The sequence below is a fragment of the Chelon labrosus genome, assembly GCF_963514085.1.
Source record: "Chelon labrosus genome assembly, chromosome: 17".
Lineage (NCBI taxonomy): Eukaryota > Metazoa > Chordata > Actinopteri > Mugiliformes > Mugilidae > Chelon > Chelon labrosus.
The window spans coordinates 10,352,168-10,370,408 of NC_140350.1; the positions used below are offsets into that span (position 1 = coordinate 10,352,168).

General features: G+C 43.0%; 1 protein-coding gene across 1 annotated transcript in view; it reads left to right on the top strand.

The window, feature by feature from the left end:
• robo3 (roundabout, axon guidance receptor, homolog 3) overlaps nucleotides 1-18,241 on the top strand; it is a gene marked incomplete at its 5' end in the record, with an annotated part of 150,698 nt that overhangs the window by 110,462 nt on the left and 21,995 nt on the right. The window contains 3 exons of the mRNA XM_084564084.1: nucleotides 8,498-8,622; nucleotides 12,100-12,271; nucleotides 16,607-16,812. Coding sequence (XP_084420210.1) covers nucleotides 8,498-8,622; nucleotides 12,100-12,271; nucleotides 16,607-16,812 — 503 coding nt within the window. The remainder of the gene's footprint in view (nucleotides 1-8,497; nucleotides 8,623-12,099; nucleotides 12,272-16,606; nucleotides 16,813-18,241) is intronic.

Here is an 18,241-nt window from a genome sequence, read left to right on the forward strand (position 1 = left end):
TGTTGATGTTGAGAACCCTAACAACAACGGTGAATATTACCATCACATGTCAAAAAAGACTGACTAGAGAGTGGCTACGCAGGCAGACAGGCTCTGCGGCTGGTTGAAGCTCCCCACATTACGCCACTGGTAACACGCTGTTAACTGAAACTAAAAGAGAGATAAAGTGAAAAATGGATTTTAAGTTCCTTTCAAGCCTCGACGCGTCATCTCTCCAGAGAGAGAGCCGACATCAAAAGGCATTGAAACTGCATTAGAATAAAGTCAGTCCCTTAGAGAGAGGCACTCGAATGATAAGTCTGTCATTTGTGATGATAAAAGGGAATATTTAGAATTTTACTCCGGGTTCTGTGAGTGGGCCCTCCAGTCTGCGCTGACATGTGTCAGCACACCTTTGCTCTTATGCTATATCTACATGAATGCACTGACAGAACAGACACAAGGAGTTTGTTGTTGGGGCGAGAGGAAACACACACTGTTGCAGAAACGCACATCGTGCATTTAACTAATAGAATTTTGCAGCAGAATAAAGAAGTCATTCCCAGTGGCGGCTGTTAGGCAAATGGAAATTGATTGTGGGTTGTTGCTTGCAGCTGCAGGATAAGAACATCCTACTCATACACACAAAAGAAAATGGCTGTATATTGCACGTACTGTAGACCAGTTAGAATCATATGTCCACTTTCAGGTAATCGTCCTCCCTCCTACTTGCCACGCTGCTGCTCTCTTTTATGTTCGCTTCATTCAACCAGCCACCAGTTTCTCATTTCAGTTTGTTCACATTCTGTTAATTTAGGTCATCGTCTTCAGAGTTGCAAATGTTTCATCCATTATCACCATCAATCGGCTGATCATTATCTCATACATCTTTCTTTTCCTCTTTTCTTTTCCACCCATTTCTGCATCACACCATTGCAGTCGGTCCATCCTGTAAGTATTCCATTTCATCCCATCCTTGCATGCTCATATGTGTGTGTGTGTGTGTTTGTGCGAGGGATGAGAGGGTCTTGCGGGTATACAGGTTTTAAGATTGCCATACTGGAGGCGCAACGCCGACTACCACCGTCTTTTCAGCCCGTTAGGAGTAGAAGATAGTCAATGAGTACCTCTGGAAACATGAGGAGCAGGCTTTCGATTTTCCACAACTGCTCTCCAGGCATGTTTACTACTACTCTGGTATTATTATTATAGCTTCTATTAAAACCAGTCATCTTTAATTTAGTTCACAATCTCACTTTTTGTAAAATAAATCAAAAGAGTTGTGCTGCAGTCAAATGCTGATTAGCCACACATGCTCTGACAATTCAATTTTCTCTCTGGAAAACACTTTCATATATTCTGTAGCAGAGACCCACACATCGCTACCGTGTGTACCAGGGAGCCTTTTGATCATTAACCAGCAAAATCTGTGTGGATGAGATGGCGGCGTCTTTTTGCCGTTAAGAGAAACCACAAAGGCAAACCTTTTATCATGCCAGTGGAAATACAGCTTCATCAGTGTGACGGATCACTCCTGGAAGACAAACATGAAATTGAGGAAATGAGCTGCAGTGTAGGTGTGAGAGGAATCAACTGTCCTAACTTCGCTGTTTCCAGCGTTACAACGATGGAACAAAGAGAGTTGTACATGCTGGTTTTCAGGATCAGTTTAGGTAACACTACAAAGATGAGTCTTACCTCGGATGTGGTGTGTTTTGACTCTTTGACTTTCGCTGTACATTTCGATTTCTGAGAGGAGCATGATGCTTTGAAGACTGACATCATCACCATCATCATCATCATCATCATAGCGTTTCATCCCGTCCTCCTCTTAGTCACTTCACGTGTGCGTGGGCGAGCCCAGTTGAGGGGTTGTGAGAGGGCATCGACGAATGCCTGCCCGTTATAGAAACGCTTCTTTGTGTCGGATGGTGGATTGAATACGGGCGGAATTTGTGGAAATGCAAGGATCTCCACACGACATGTTTTCCTTATTACAAGCAAAAAAAATAAACAGCTAAGTGAAGAAAATACCAAAAATACCATTTTAAGACAAAAATGCTTGTTTTCACTGTGAATTCACAGTAAAAGATGCGTGACTAATGAAATGGGCAATCTTCTTAGAAAGGTCTGGATGCCCAATCACATAAATAAATGATCAGTTCTATGGTCAAAATCCAATGATGTAGTACATGTTCAATGATCAAAAGAAAAAGCGAACATCTGATTTAGTAACAGTCGAGGGCAGAAACCCTTCATTAGGTCCAGCATCTCACATCAGTTGGAAGACCTTTGACCGACATACCGAGCTTTATAAGTAGCGATCAAGACATCCTGAAGAGAACTAAAGGAGAAGACAGGAATCAAAGTGGACGGCGCCAGTTCTCTTGTGTGACCGTACAGATGGGATAAAATTCCTCTGGTCTAGTTTGCTCTTCTTTAAACCTGAAAACCCATAAAACATTCTGTTTCTGTGCCCTTGATATTATAGCAAAAACGTTGGTTACAAACATTATACTGTATGCTTTTTAGTGCACACAGATTTCATTTATACACCAATCAGCCACAGCATTACAACCACTGACAGGAGAAGTAAATAACATTGACCATCTTGTGACAATACAATGTTCTGCTGGGAAACTTTTGGACCTAGCATTCATGTGGATGTTACTTAAACATTTACCACCCACCTAGACCAGACCAGACACCCCATAGCAATGACACTCCTTGATGGCAGCAGCCATCCCCAGCAGGATGCAGCCTGATACAAAAATGGTTTAGGAAAAATTCAAAAACATAAAGAAGAGCACAAGGTGTTGACCTGGCCTCCAAATTCACTAGAGCCCAAACTGATCAAGTATCTGTGGGATGATCCACAGAGGCCCCTCCCCTCAACCCAAAGCCCCCCACTAACAACATTCTGTTGCCAGACACCACAGGACACCCTCAGAAGGCCCATGTCCATTCTCTGATGCTTGATCATGTGTACATGTTGGTCTATCGATCTTTTAATCCCATTCTTGAAGCTATTTAAGTCCAAGTTGACTCCTGGAGTCAATGAGCAAGAAACTACTACCAAACAGAAATCATGTCTTTTTTTGTCTGTCACAATTATAGCCTACTAAACTAAAAGCAAAACCTTGCCAGTATTTAATGTGTATCCTGCAAACCGGAGTCTGTCTGGAGTCTGACTCAAGCCAGTCCCATCTGTAGATGTGCTGCTAGTGCTGCAGTGGTTAGCACTGTCATCCAAACACATGCCTGACAGGTTAGATGTTTCTAAATTGTCCGTAGGCGTGCACATGAGTGTGAATGGTTGTTTTTCTGTCGCCCAATGACAGCTGGGATAGGCTTAAATATTGATGGCATTTGCCATGTAGGAATGGCCTGAGGGTGCTTTGATATTATTTAAGAAAATAATAAAAGTCCTTCCATTTAAAGCATTGCCAAAAAAATTCTTGATGTCTGACAAGCAGGCTGGAGCATTGGGCGCAAAGGTCCAACTCAGAATTGAATATAAGTGAGTAGTCTAGCTGTAATATATTACACCCATAAAATAACCACCTCAATCATCATTTCAGAATGGAAAAAAATGTGTGTATGTGAGGGGCGAGGTGTGGCAGCAGCAGCAGCAGCAGCAGCATGAGAGTGTGTTTACTCTAGCGTTCGTGTGTGAAGCACGCTGTCTGCATCAGCGTGGGGACTGTGACAGCTGCCTGTCACATCTAGGCCCCTGAGGAACTCCTGCTGGGAGGGTGCGTGTGTATTTGTGTTCCCCCGTGTGTGCGATAGCTTCAGCACGTTGGTGCAAATCATGTGTCAGTGTGAGAGCGGGGGGAGCAGGGGAGGTGAGACGCTTTGGTTGTAAGCACTTTGTCTGCCTTTGCCATGTGATTGAGCAACATGGCATGTTCATACAACGGCGGTGGAACAAATCGCACGCTCTGATCTGTCTGAGTGAGAGCTCAGTATGTGGTGAGCAGCCGAGACAGTGGAAACGCTTTCGGTTTGTTTGTGGTGATGTTCATTCCATAAACCCCGGCTAAAGCTGGGATCAACAGCGCTGTCACCAGACAAGAACATCAATAGATGAAATAAAGGATTCACTAAGTAGATTTAGCCCCAGGGAGAATGAATGAAACCCAGAAATTAATTTCATTTGAAAAACTACGGTTTGGGTTAGAGAAAGCTCAAGTCAGGGATGTGACTGATGCCAAGAAGGCATACTGCTGCACTGAAGCTGCACTTGCTCATTTACATTTTAACATCCATCGCTATGTAGAAAACTTCCTGCGCTGGCACATAACCTTGTGATGGGATGTGCACTGATCAGCCACAACATTAAAACCACCTCACCTGCCTAATATTGTGTAGGTCTCCCTTGTGCCTCCAAAACAGTTGTTTGAGTTGTTCCTAAACCATTTTTGTCAGGCTGCATCCTGCTCGGGATGGCTGCTGCCATCAAGGAGTTTCATTGCTATGGGGTGGGGGTGTCTGATCTGGTCTAGGTGTGCGATACGTGTCTGAGTAACATTTACACGAATGCCGGGTCCAAAAGTTTCCCAGCAGAACATTGAATTTTCACAAGATGGTCAATGTTCTTTACTTCTCTTGTCAGTGGTTTTAATGTTGTGGCTGATACTAGGCTTCAACCAGACTACAAGATATCAGCCTCATAATGGCCTAATGCGCAGACACTGGCTGTCAGACCCACACCCCTTTCTATTGATAAATATTAAAAGTAACTTTAAAGCATCTTCACCACCTCAACCTAATCCTGATCTTCTCCATACACTGAAGTTTCCATCTTTAAGATAATATTTGACATTGATCACGTGCATCAGCAATCAAAGAGACCAAGCACTTCACACTCAGAGCATACTTTCCTCCCCGGGTCTGGCACTTCTTATCGTAAAAGCTGTGGGAATTTAACTTGCAGCCCTTGTCTATTTTTGCCTCCCTCTTGGCGTGTTATTTGTTCTCCAGCTCTGGCAATATCTGGCATATAAAAGAAGTCTCGAGGCTCCTTCAAGTTATTATCACAAGTGTTTCATTCTTTATTTAGATGTTCCCCAATTTACCTCCCTGACACTGCCTCCTGCAGTTATCAGCTTCTTATGTGCGTCATTTTTGCAGACCCAGTTATATATTTCAGAAGACTAGACGCTAATGTGCTGTCGTAATGGACCACGTTTGATGAGCAGAGTCAGCTTCTGTCTTCTTCAGGAGATCTTCAAACAGCTAAAGCTTAAAAAAAAAAGTTAGCAGCCCAGAGACGAAATTACTGTACAAGTGACATGCTGCGCAAATAGCTTCCATGACATGCAGGCATTGTTTGCTGATTGTATTCATGTATATTTCAGCAGCTCTGCTACAATCCATATCCCCATTTCCATCCCATGTGAGGATGCTAATGTTCCTCCATGCCCTAAATCTAAGGCTCAGTGTCGCGCCGGGTGCACCCATTATTGCTAATTATTTATTACAGCCTCAGGCAATGTGCCGGCTTGCCTTCTCAAATCAAACATTGTTATTCTCCAGACAGGGCTGTGTAGCGCACCAAATGCGCCATTTTAATAGCCTGAATATTCTTAGCTGTCGCTGTATTTGGGTCAAAGTTATGGCGTCGTGTCAGGCGTGAGGGGGAAACGTTCAGGTGTTGACAAGTTCTTGTTAGGTAGCCTGTTGAGCGCAGTGTTCTCGTTTGGCGTCGTTTGTCCTGTGTGTTCGCCGCATGTGTATGTGCATAAGCCCGGAGATGAGTTACATAAGAAGTGAGTATTACACCGCGTTTCTTTAATATTTCAGTCCTTGCATCAGCCCTGACAGGAAGCCTTTCCTTAAAGCAGCTGGAGAAGAGTGAAGGCAGAGGGTTCCGTACCACTGGCCCCTGATCACATACAAAACACGGGGGGGGCATATGTTTGGTCATTGACCTTAAAGGTTAACGGGGGACTGCATGTTTGACCCTGACCGGCTCTACCAGGACCCCCCTTAGCTGTCATCTATTCTGCTATTGACACATGGATCCCCTCCTGCTGTGGTGGAAGGAGTCTTTAGGCGAGGAAGGGTATTAGGTTCATACAGGGCATGAAATTAAGCTTGGACGCTTCCATCTGAGGCGAGCGATCATCACGACCAGCATGTCGCCCTCGTCTTGTTATCGCGGGCTGAATTTTCTTTGTTTGTCTTTGTTTTCAAGCTGCTTTCCTCCTCATTTAAGCGCCCACTCACCAACTCTGACCCCATCAATAAAATGCACAAGAAGCCGGCCCCATCTGAAGTAGCATTTCTCAGTGTAATTGCTTTTGGTTGTTAGGTTGAAGTAAAGCTAAAAAGCCAAATAACCCAGACTTAAAGAGGCAGCATTTTAGTCACAGTAATGTTCTCTGTCATGAATGTTTTATCATAGGATTGCACATTTGAAGACAATGCAGATTATTTCTTGTTTTCACTGCAGGGTGTTGTAAAGACGGCATGATTCTTTGCGCAACTTAAACCTTCAACTAAGGAACTCTGTATTTACCCGCAGCTATTCACTCTCTCCCTACTTTCACCGTGACCGGTGTTTTTCTGTTTCCTTGCGTTTCTCTTTCTCCCGGCCTTTCTCTTTCCCTGTGTGTCTCTCGGTGCTAATGCAGAGTGAGAATGAAAGAGGAGCAGGAGATCAGGTGGGAAGATGAGAAATCAATTAGGACTGGTCGAGGGCATCATTATGCATTCACACCCCCCCTCCGTGGAGGAAGGCCTGTCACTTCACTACAGAATCAATAGAAATCAAAGACTTATGTGTGTGTGTGTGTATGAACACACACGCACACACACACACAGGAATAAGGAGTGGCATGTATCAGCGAGAGAGAAAGTGAGACAGCTTACGATTTATTTGCAGCCCCTCTCCCCCTCCTGCCCTCCATCTTTGTTCAAAGACATCTGATTAGCCTGATGCACGGGATCACAAAGGTGACCCACAAACCTGAATCTAGGCTCCTGTGGGTTCTGGGCCGGCCTCCTTGATAGGCTCTTCACCACAGCATGGGATTGCTTATCATGGCCTATAGCTTAACCATTAAGCATCAATAGCAGGAGTCATCAATCAAAGCCAAGCAAAGCAAGGTCACTCAGGATTTATGTTTTACTCTCTCCTTGGAAGGGACAGACAGGCAGGTATTGGATCAAATAGTCCCAGGTACCTGCCACCAAACTATTCAGCTCAATTCAGTGTTTATTTATATAGTGCCAATAACAGTCCAAGCTGAAGGTGAAGATGCTTAGTACGAGCAAGAGCCTGAAACCCTAAAAGCAAGTACTGAGGCAGCAGTAGAAAATAAAAATAAAAAATCTATTTTACTGGAGGAAACATTGAGCAGAACCCAGCTCATATGGAGGGACCCATCTGGTGGAGGCCGGCCAGATGGAAAGATAGGGAAAAAAAGAGATGGGGAAGAAGTAAAGGGAGAGGAGACGTGCATGTAACGTATATGCATGATACAAACAAGATTACATGACAAATATACACAGATCAGGCATAACAATATGACCACCTGCCTAATATTGTGTAGGTCCCTCTTGTGCCTTTGGGTCCTATGGGTTGAGGGGAGGGGCCTCTGTGGATCATCCCACAGATGCTTGTTCAGTTTGGGATCTAGTGAATGTGGAGCCCACGTCAACACCTTGTGCTGTTTTTCATGTTTTCTGAGTTGTTCCTGACACTCCTTGATGGATGCTGCACCCAGTCTACACACACGCTGCTGCCATCAAGGAGTGTCATTGCTATGGGGTGTCTGGTCTAGTCTAGGTGGGTGGTACATGTCTAAGTAACATCCACATGAATGAATGCCAGGTCCAAAAGTTTCCCAGCAGAATATTGGATTGTCACAAGATGGTAATGGTGTTGTGGCTGACCAGGTTCTATGTGAACATACTGGTGGTGATGATGGACTCCATACAAAATGAAGAGAGCGGATAAAGTGAAGAGAGCCAGCATTTAAATGATTAATTATAGAACAGCTTGGGTATGTGCGCATACGATTACTTTAAGGCAAGCAGAGCTGTAAGACACGGAGAGGAGAGATTTCGATGCGCGGAGAGTGAAAGGGAGGAGATGTATCACAGAAAGAAGCCTAACCCTAAAAGACGAGAAGGTATCTGGATTTAAACTGAGAGCTGGTTCCATTGGAAGGGAGCCTGATTATGGATTTTACAGGAAACCACTAAAGCGAATCTAAAACAGGAGAAATAAGATCTCTCCTGCTAAGTCCCATCAGTACTCATGCTGCAGCATTTGGTATCAGTTGGGGGGGACACACAATAAGTATCTGATTTATCAGGAGTTATCTACTGCCACAAGGCTGTACCATCTCCTGTAACACTTGCGTTGAGGTTAGCAGATAAATTCCTTTGTTTTCTGCGAAACCCAAATGAGCAATAAAACACTGCATTGTTCCTATGTTGGCTTTGAGTCAATACAAGTATATGCATATGTGATAGCTGTTTGTCTGAATTCTCTGTGTTGCAGTGCCCCCTCAGATCGTTGTTCGGCCGCGGGACCAGATCACAGCTCCGGGCCGCACCGTGACATTCCTCTGCGGCACCAAAGGGAACCCTCCACCAGCCGTATTCTGGCAAAAAGAAGGCAGCCAGGTGAGAAAGCGCCTTCTGTTTCAAAAGAGTGACCCTCCGAGGCACGTGGGGAATTAGCATCTGACTTTAGGGGCGCAGTGTTTGAGTGGCAGGGTGAGCCAAGGCTTAACAGGGCTCCTACTAGTGAGTGAATTAAGCAATTTTACAAATGGATTATGTGTTGGTTGTCATTCTGTCACAGTGGTAAATGGAGAGTGACTCAGCCATGAAGCATGTATCAAAGCTCCAGCAAAAAAATAAATAAATAAATAAAAATGTCATCATGTATCCTTCATCAATGTCTGGAAGAACTTACCTCACACTTAGTGTAGGAAATGATTTGGCCTAATACCACACGACCGTATTCCAGCTTCATTTATTGGCACATGCAATAAGTGTGGCTGCCTCATTGGCTGTTGCGTTAACTGTAATGCACGCTGAGCTGGCAGTTTATTAGGTACGATAAAAACGATTGCACTCAGATAACCCGGCCCTGAAATAAATCCTCTCTTCTTGATGGTTTTAATTCTGTAAACTAAAAAGTGTTTCTGGTACTCAGCCTAACCTACCACGACCAGTATGATGCAGTACAGTTTAATTTCACAGAGAAGTGCAGCCTCCAAAATAACCATACAGTTAAATCCACAATCTTTAAGTTGTAACAGCAATAACAAAAAATGATAACCTTCCTAAAGGAGGATGACATTAGACTGCATTACTTTTAGGTAAGATGTGCCAAGAAACTAGTGTATGGACAATTGCATTCTGTGTGTTTTTGTGAACATTTTTTACTAACTTGTAATACTAATTAAATTCATTGACTTAATTCTAGAGATATCTTGTGAAAGTCATACTTTTTACAATATATCTAATATACAAATCTTGTCTTTTCAATACTGGAACCTCCACTTACTTTCAATAATGTTTTTTCATACTTTTCTTTGAGTTAGTTTGTCTGTTAAAAAACTATTCCCTCTTAAAAACATTTTGAATTAAATAACATTTTTGTGGTTTTCACCAAAAAATGCAATATAAAATAAAATAAGATAAAATGCAACTCGAAGATTTATTGAGATATGTTATTCCTTTTACAGTAGAGAAGGCTCGACATAGATAGAAAAGCAGCACAAAAATATATCTACATTATCTGATAACACACGACCCTAGAGACATTAAGGAGACATCTTGACTATGAAGAGCAGTTACGTTCATCATTAAACATGGTTTCAACGTGGTCCTGTGCCGGTTGGCCGGCGCGCCTTCCGAGCCGAGTCGTGTGCTTTGCAGGAACAGTCCGTGACAATTTGGTGTTCTTGCAAATCGTGAAAGCTGAAAGCGATCGATCCGGCATGTGTTCTGTTTTCTGCTAACTGTCGTTCTGTGGGGGGGGGGGGGAAGCTAAAAATCTGTTTCCACTGAAAGAAACTAAATGTTGTTCTGGTCAGCATTAGCACAGCATGAAAACACAACCTTCTCATTCATTGCAGTTGGCATTTCGAAAGCACTGACGAGGCTCAATGAATGAGTAAACCACAATAATAAAACCGTAAAAAACATTATATAATGCAAACCAGCTTAAATGAGTCATAGATAGATAGATAGATAGATAGATAGATAGATAGATAGATACTTGTTGCTAAATTTCACTATTGCAGCAGCAATGTACAGGCACTGACTATACCATAAATAATCTATACAGACCATGAAATATACACAAGCTATTTACAAGAAAAATACAATTATTGAGTAGTAAAAATGAATGAATGAATGAGACATGAATATAGCGCTCCTTGAGACAACGAAATTTAAATTTAAAGTAATAGTTAATAAACCTGGTTTCTTTGCATGTCAAACTGATACATGTGTTTTAAGAGCCTGAATATCTTCTCACTGTCATGTTTTCGACTGCCATCCTTTGCTTTTATCACCTCTCACTGTTCGCCCCCTATAGTTTAGCGCGAGGGTGACTCACACACACTTCCACGCATTCACGCACACCTCATTTTCCCATTGTCTACACAGGGTATTATTCGCCAAAGCGTGAGTCTGCACAGGCCTGCATGTCTTCAGAGGTGTGTGTGTGTTTATGTGCATGCGTGTGCCTGTGTCTGTGTGTGTGTGAGGGGGAAAAAAAAAAAAGGCGAGCGAATGATAAGCATTGCAGCCTGTTGGAATGCGCTGAAAGGCTGATGAGAGAGCGTGGGTGCCTGTAGCATGGCTCCCAGGTACAGATTAGAGGGGGGGGATTGGAGGAGGAGGAGGCCTGGAGAATGTGTGTGGGAGAGGGAGAACAAGTGTGGAGGAGAGAGATAAAGAGGGAGAAAGCACTGAGGAAGAGGAGGGCAGGAAGTATGTGGGTAGCATGTTGGGAACGGCCAGAGAATACGCTGCTTCTACGCAGTGACACATGAAGAAAAGACACGTAGGGAAGATCAGAGATAAAACTTTTGGTGGTGAATTATAAAGTGGCGTCCTGGTACAATGCCAAAGCTTCTTCGAGCAGTGGCATCAAACAGATTAGCGTGCGGCTTTGGGTTTGCAGCAACATCGGTGTTCCCTGTCGAAGCAGCTGACACCTTGGATCAAACTGACCAGTGTACAGTTTGTTTTCTTGACGCTATTATTTATTCATTTTTCCACGATGAGCGGTTCAGCACTGAAAATGCATTCTTGGAAGCAACAGTATATTGTAGCGCTATGTGATGTGCAACAGTCCTCGAGTCTGTGCGCCTGTCTTCGCCTGTCCCTCAACCTCAAGCATCTTCTTTATGTGCTTGATTTATTTATTTTTTCTTGTACTCCGTGTTGTGTTTTTTTTTTTCTATTTGCTGTGAGTTTCCTACTTCTAGGACACACACAGACAAGTGTGCAAACAGATCATTCTGTTTTTCAAGTTGAATCTGTCATTTGAATGCCAGGACCTCAGTAGTTCTGTCTCTCCATTGTCAGTCACGGCTCTCTGTTTTTCCTGTTTGTAGACTAAAAATTTGTTTTAGTGCTAGCTCTGAGGGCTCTGTAAAGCAGCTTTAGACAATTTGTATTGGCGCTATATAAATAAAATTCAATGTCACTGACTTGTATTGAATTGAAATGAATTGCAGATACTTGAGATTTTAATCTGAACATCCATTCTTCATGTTCCGACGTCGTTATTTTGAGGCGACCCGAAATGTCACACAACACTTTATTCTGAAATATTCAAGAGGGGCTCATAAACGGATTAATTCCTATGTATGCTGCCAGATTCATTGTCTTAATAAAGCTGCAAGTAGAACAGCTTATCTCAGGCATTTAAAGAACTTCCTTCGTGTTTCTTGAGGGTTTAAATCAATTTTGTTATCATGTCACATCTACAGTAAAATGTTAACATAGTTAGCATACAGCAAATAAACGACAAGTGCTCTAAATTACTTCGATACCAATTACAGTAATAAATCAATATCAGTAAGTGAAATGGAAACACTAATCCAGGTGACGTTTCTCCTTCTCCTTCTCCAGATCTTGCTGTTCCCCATCCAGGAGCCATCACAGTCGGGTCGTTTCTCCGTGTCGCTGAGCGGCGAGCTGACCATCGCCGACGTCCAAGTCGGAGACTCCGGCTATTACATCTGCCAGGCCATCAGCGTGGCCGGCAGCATCCTGACTAAAGCCCTGCTAGAAGTAGAAAGCGGTAAGTAACCTGATTACGCGATATAGAGAGTGAGTGAAAGGGCAGTAAACAGTGACGTCATTAAAGACAAAGTTGAGTTTCTTTGAAGTGGAGCTGTGTGACGTTCACTCAGTGTTTTGCAATTCATTGTATCATGCATACAGTGACAAGGAAGACTTTTCTATTTATGTTCTATTCTATTCCCTTCTATTCCCTTTAGCGAATGAAATGAACAGCTGTGGATGGGGTCAGCAACAAAATGTAGCTGCCCAAAAAAGAATATATATATTCATGGAGAGGAAATAAACCTATGTAACTGCTCAATATCTTAACAGATATTGTATGTTTGCCGATGATCTACATTTAGAGTTTAGAGTGAACAGCAGCTGATGATGATGATCATGACATTTTCTTTTGGAACTTCAAAATTGCGCTCATGTAGTATAGTTACAGTCCTGTCTCACTATGCTGGAAAAGTTCAACTTTGACCAATTAAACCATATGACTATTATCAGCATTTCAAACTCAAATTTCCATGGTTACTGCAGCCATGTTATCCGATAATTAAGTAAGTCATGCAGTTGTCACAATTTTTATGTTTAGGCCTTGCACGGTTTATACCTCTGCATCAGTTTGAGCCCAGACCCTGCACCGACCCTAACACTGTAGCCTGATGTGCACCTCCCCAGAAATGTAACTACGCATCACGGCAAAGCAGACCCCAAGAGCTGTGATTGGTCTACTTGGTAGAAGCGTATTTCCGCTTTACTTTTTCCAGCTGCTCCTCCATCTCCAGAATGTCTCGCAATACTTTAAACGAGCCTTTAGTCCAAACATTTCAGCTTCAGATTTGGTTAATCATTTATCACAATCAGCCCTGCATGTTCGCCAATGAATTTCGAAAACCCATCAAATCCATCTCAAATTAAAATATCCTTCTTCCCACATGAGCAAACAGCAGGAGGCCTTATCTGATGTAATCAAAAGGGACAACTGGTGATAGTCCTATCAAATAATCCTGCTGCAACATATGCTATACTCCCTGCCTTGCTCCCAGTCAGGGACCAAACAGGGATTTTGCTCAGCTCCATCTACACTAACTCTTGTTGACTATTCACATTTTCTGTTTAGATTCAGTTAGCTGATGATATGAGCGCTTTCCACAGCACGGAATACAAATGAGGGTATGTGCAAGGCCTGTAGGCAAATGCTAAATGGCAGGGTGAGTGAAGTGTTGTATTTTTATTCTCAGTCACTGCGTGTCAAGGGCTTTATGAGCGCCGGCTGCCACGCTGGAGAAAAAAAAAAAAAGACAACCAGCGACTTTCATTTACAGTCTTCTGCACTTTCCACTACCATTTACGAATGTGCAGAAATGCATCGGACGTGTCTGAGCCGAGAGTAAATCAGCTAGTTGGCAGCGCTCGCCCCGCGGTGTTTACATTTAGGTTTGAACGCAGAGCTGTGCGGGCGTGCAGCACGGCCATATATGTTCATGAGTCGAGATGGTTTAGATGGGCTGCAACAAGATGTCAGGGAGGCTGCGAGCACACGAAAGTCTAGTGAAACCCAAGTATCTAGGATATTTATTTATGTACGGTAGAGTTCATGAGCTGTAGCGGTAGCGGTGCATTAAATAGGAATGTGCATATGCTGTTTGTGTAAAAAGTCCTCCTTGTTGCTCTGATTCTGAGCCAGAATGGTGCATCTGTCAGCATCGTTCTCTCTTACACCAAAATGCCTGTGAAATGTTGTCCCTGAAGGCCCACATAAAAAGTATTAGTACAACAGAAGTAACAGAAAAGGCAGGTGCTTTATATTTATATTAGGGCCGGGACTTTAACGCGTTAATTAAGATTAATTAATTACACAAAAATAACGCGTTAAAAAATTTTTACGCATTTTAATCGCACTTATTTTTGCACCGCGGAACGTTTCTCACTGGATGACTTTCGGCGGACCGATTATACTGGAGCACCAACTAGCGTTCATTACCAGTGTCCTCAACAAGCAGTGGGTGCTGCCGTGAGCCCCTCTCCCGTCCCAAAGCGCTCACAGGCGGTCAGTCTCACAGTAGCCCCGCGTAGCAGCAGTCAGAGCAGAGAGGGAGAACCACGCCACCGCGTCCAGACTGCAAACGAATGGCGCATGCGCAAAGCTGCCGCTGATCGCGCCCTGGTTTACAGAGCGGGATGTAAATGTTTCTTCACTGTCACACTAAAATAAATAATAAAATAATAATCCATTTAGATTGTTAATTTTGTCAAGTTAAAACCGTTTATACAAAAAATGTTAAAAATATTCTAGTTATGGCAAAAAATGCTCATGTTCTACTGTGCCTGTGACATGTAGGCTAGAAACTAAACCAAACTTAAGAAAACTAAAAAAAAAAAAAAAAAAAAAAAAACTTAAGTTACTGTGCCAGAGTGTCTCTTTAGAGTCATTTTGCCAATACCAAGCCCGGATAAAGGAGGCGCGTTAATGATACAGCGTCCATCACAATTACATCCAAAAGGTAAATTATGCAAATTAGCCGATGACGTCATTTAGCGACTTCTAGCGACTTTTAGGACAGCCAATAGCTACTTTCCTTACTGAGGAGTTGGCAACACTGTTCATTACTTCAGACAACAACAAACCACAGTGAACATGAACGAAGAAGCTGATTCAATGTCCTTATTCAATGGTATACTAAAAATCCATATGAAAAAAATTACTTCTCACTGTTCTCAGGTCAAATATTTATATGCGATTAAAATGCGATTAATTTCGATTAATTAATTACAAAGCCTCTAATTAATTAGATTAATTTTTTTAATCGAGTCCCGGCCCTAATTTATATTAATAATTCAGTAATCGTAGTTTTAAAGACATTAATACCTCTTTTAAACTTATGCAACTTTACGTCCTGTCACAAAGAAAATACAATATATGTTCTTTAAAGGCACTTAATTATCCACCGAGACCATATTCCAAAGTTCCATGGTTGCCCAAAGGCACTTTGAAATACATAATACATATTCATTGAGTCTCTCCTCAGCATTGTACAAAGTGGTCCATTACTCGGACGGAAGGGGGGGTAACTGTGTCCACATATTTCTGCTTGAGAAAAATCTATGTCATTGATTTGCATGTTGAACTGGAGCAGGACCACAGAGAGGTGGAACCCTGGGAGCCTTTGGGAGCACGTTTTCTCTTATAGCGACATTTTACATTTCACATGGCAGGATGTATACGTAAGGGCGGCCGTAGAGCAGGTTGTCCGTGAGCTTAAGGTTTAGCTGTTTGATCCTCAGCGCGTGGACCACATGTCAAAGTGTCCTTGGGCAAGACACTGAACCCCCAAGTTTGTGTGAACGAACAGGTAGATGTGTTATTGTGCCTGTAAAGCACCAATAGGTAGGAAAGTGCTACATTATTATAAAACCATTTACTCTTTACTTTACATGCTGTAATCCTGCCTTCAGCACGTCGACAGTGACGGCATAGAGCTATGCGTTACACAGCACATTCAAACACCACTGAAAGGGGAACAGATGCTGCCTTAATTATACCTTCAGCCAGATGACAGCCCTCTGCTTTAGAGAAAGACAGACTGTGTTGGTGTTGGATTTTGTTCCTTTTGCTGAAAATTAACCTGCAAATAATAACAGTAGCTGCCACTTTTGTGAAAAGGAATTGTTGCGAATATGAAAATACATGCTCCGTGTGTTTTGTCTGTGCTTATAATTGTAATTCAGCTTCAGCCTCTGACACTTTTCTGGGCTTCTCCGAACACATGCGCACATGTCATGTTGGCACTTCTCTTGACACGTGTACAAAGGCAACCAGTGAAGACTCCAGATCATTTACCACCATTATATGATCTTATTTAAAGAATTTAAAGGCCAGCAAGAAAGTGAATAACACAGTTGTCAAAATGTTGGAACGATAACGTTATATCGCTTTAGTTTTTGGTTGATGTGATACGTGATGAGGCTGCTAAATACTGGTAGCAGTACTTTTATTTAACCGCAAATCAAATGGTAACCTGTCAAATATATTCCAAGTCCAGCATAAAGATACCCGATTCATCTTTCTGCAGAATGAATATTAGCATACAGAATATGACATTTGCCCTTGGGTGCCATATTTATGACCACATTGTTGACCCCTGGTCTAAATTATAATCTCAGATGTCACTGTAGACAAGTACTAATTCAAACTAGATGAGGTTTTCATCCATCAGCCTCTATAAAATACCCACTCTTAGCAAAGTGTTTAAGCACATCTGTGATTTTGTCGAGAATTTGAAAAATCGTTTGTGGCCTTATCGTTCAAACCCCGTCGTCATCTCGCTGTTCTCTTTCCCCGCAGCGCCCTCAGACCGGGTCCCTCCCATCATCCGCCAGGGGCCGGCCAATCACACGCTGGCGCCCGGTGCCACGGCTCAGTTGCACTGCCACATCATGGGCAACCCCATACCCAGCATCCAGTGGGAGAAAGATGGCCAGAGGATCCTGGGGAACGACGGGCGAATCAGCTTGATGGATAACGGCACCTTCCAAATCACCAACCTCCAGGTATTAGAATAAAAGACTTCTGCGTACACCCGAAAGCCCGGTGTGTGGATTTAAGGCGATCTCTGTGTGCATATGTTCTATTACCTCATCCCATCCCACCACATCTTCCACTGAACTGGTATTCACGATCTACTGTATCACATCAAATGAGTAGCAGCTCACAACAAAACAAATGCAATCCACGGTTTTAATTACCAGGAAGCTATGGAGCACTTAAACAGAGGACATGTTTGACTCAAATGACGAGTTTTTATGAGAGGAGGAGCCGTGGGGAGGAGTGGTGAGGTGTGATCGCCATGATAATGAGCGTGTGAGGCCATTAGCAGTCGTTAGCTCCGTCTTATTCCTCGCTAATGAAATCCATTCTGCCCAGAATTCCCCTTGGGTTACAAAGCAGCACCTGAGGTCACTGCAGCCTCGGAGAGACTTCGGGAGGCTCGCGCATTAATTGATTGTGGGTTCTCAATGATTAACGATCGCTGAGACTTGTAATTAAATCCTCCATACCTCAGTGTGAGTGAGGACTGGATGAATGAGAGAGAGAGAGCGACACAGAAGGAGGAGCAAGAGACGGAGTGAGAGGATGGAAGCAGAAAGAGGTGGGAGTCGAGAGCCTAAAGTACATTTCATGCTACATTCATGTCATGTGGGAATGAAAGGGAATGACTTGACAGCTGAGAGCACCAGCTTGGAAGTGTGCAGGCTTTGGAGCCCATTTGAAGCTGTCAAACACCATGTTGAAGTCCTCTGTAGACTTCGGTTCAGTTTGATCTGGAACATAAAAACAAATGGTGTATATGGCGTTGGATTTCAGAGAGAAGATCACAAAATTACTTGTAGAAATGAGCTGCTGCAGACCATCACTTAGTGAAATAATCAAACCCACAGTCATACTGCAATAAATCATTCACGTTGATATGCAGAAGCTTTTATCAAATCAGAAAGCGACACAAGCAACGTATAGCCATTCAGGCAGCTCTGGCACAAACTCAGGCATCTCCACTCTAACACGCTGATGTTTATCGGGTGTAATCACTCACTTTAAGCATTGTGCTGCGCAAACATTTTCCTAAATTGCACAAAGTAGAACCGGGGCTGATGGGAACATCATTAGTTTTGTTCCGGGCAAATATTTGACCTGTTAATTGGACTTGGAGAAAAGCTAAGGGATCATTAAAGTTATTACATTTCATCCTGAGGGGGTCGTGCACATCCGTATTGGATTCCACGGGAATCCGCCCGACAGCTTTCAAGACGTTTCGCACAAAGACACGGCTGTCGAGATTACTGCACCCGCCACAGAATACCACAAGGAACCTGGACATAAACCTTTTATTGGACTGGAGAACATAGGTAGGAAGACTAGGCAGATTTCAATGACCCCCTCAACCGCTTTCCAAACTATTGGTAAAGAGTTTGGAGGCTTCAG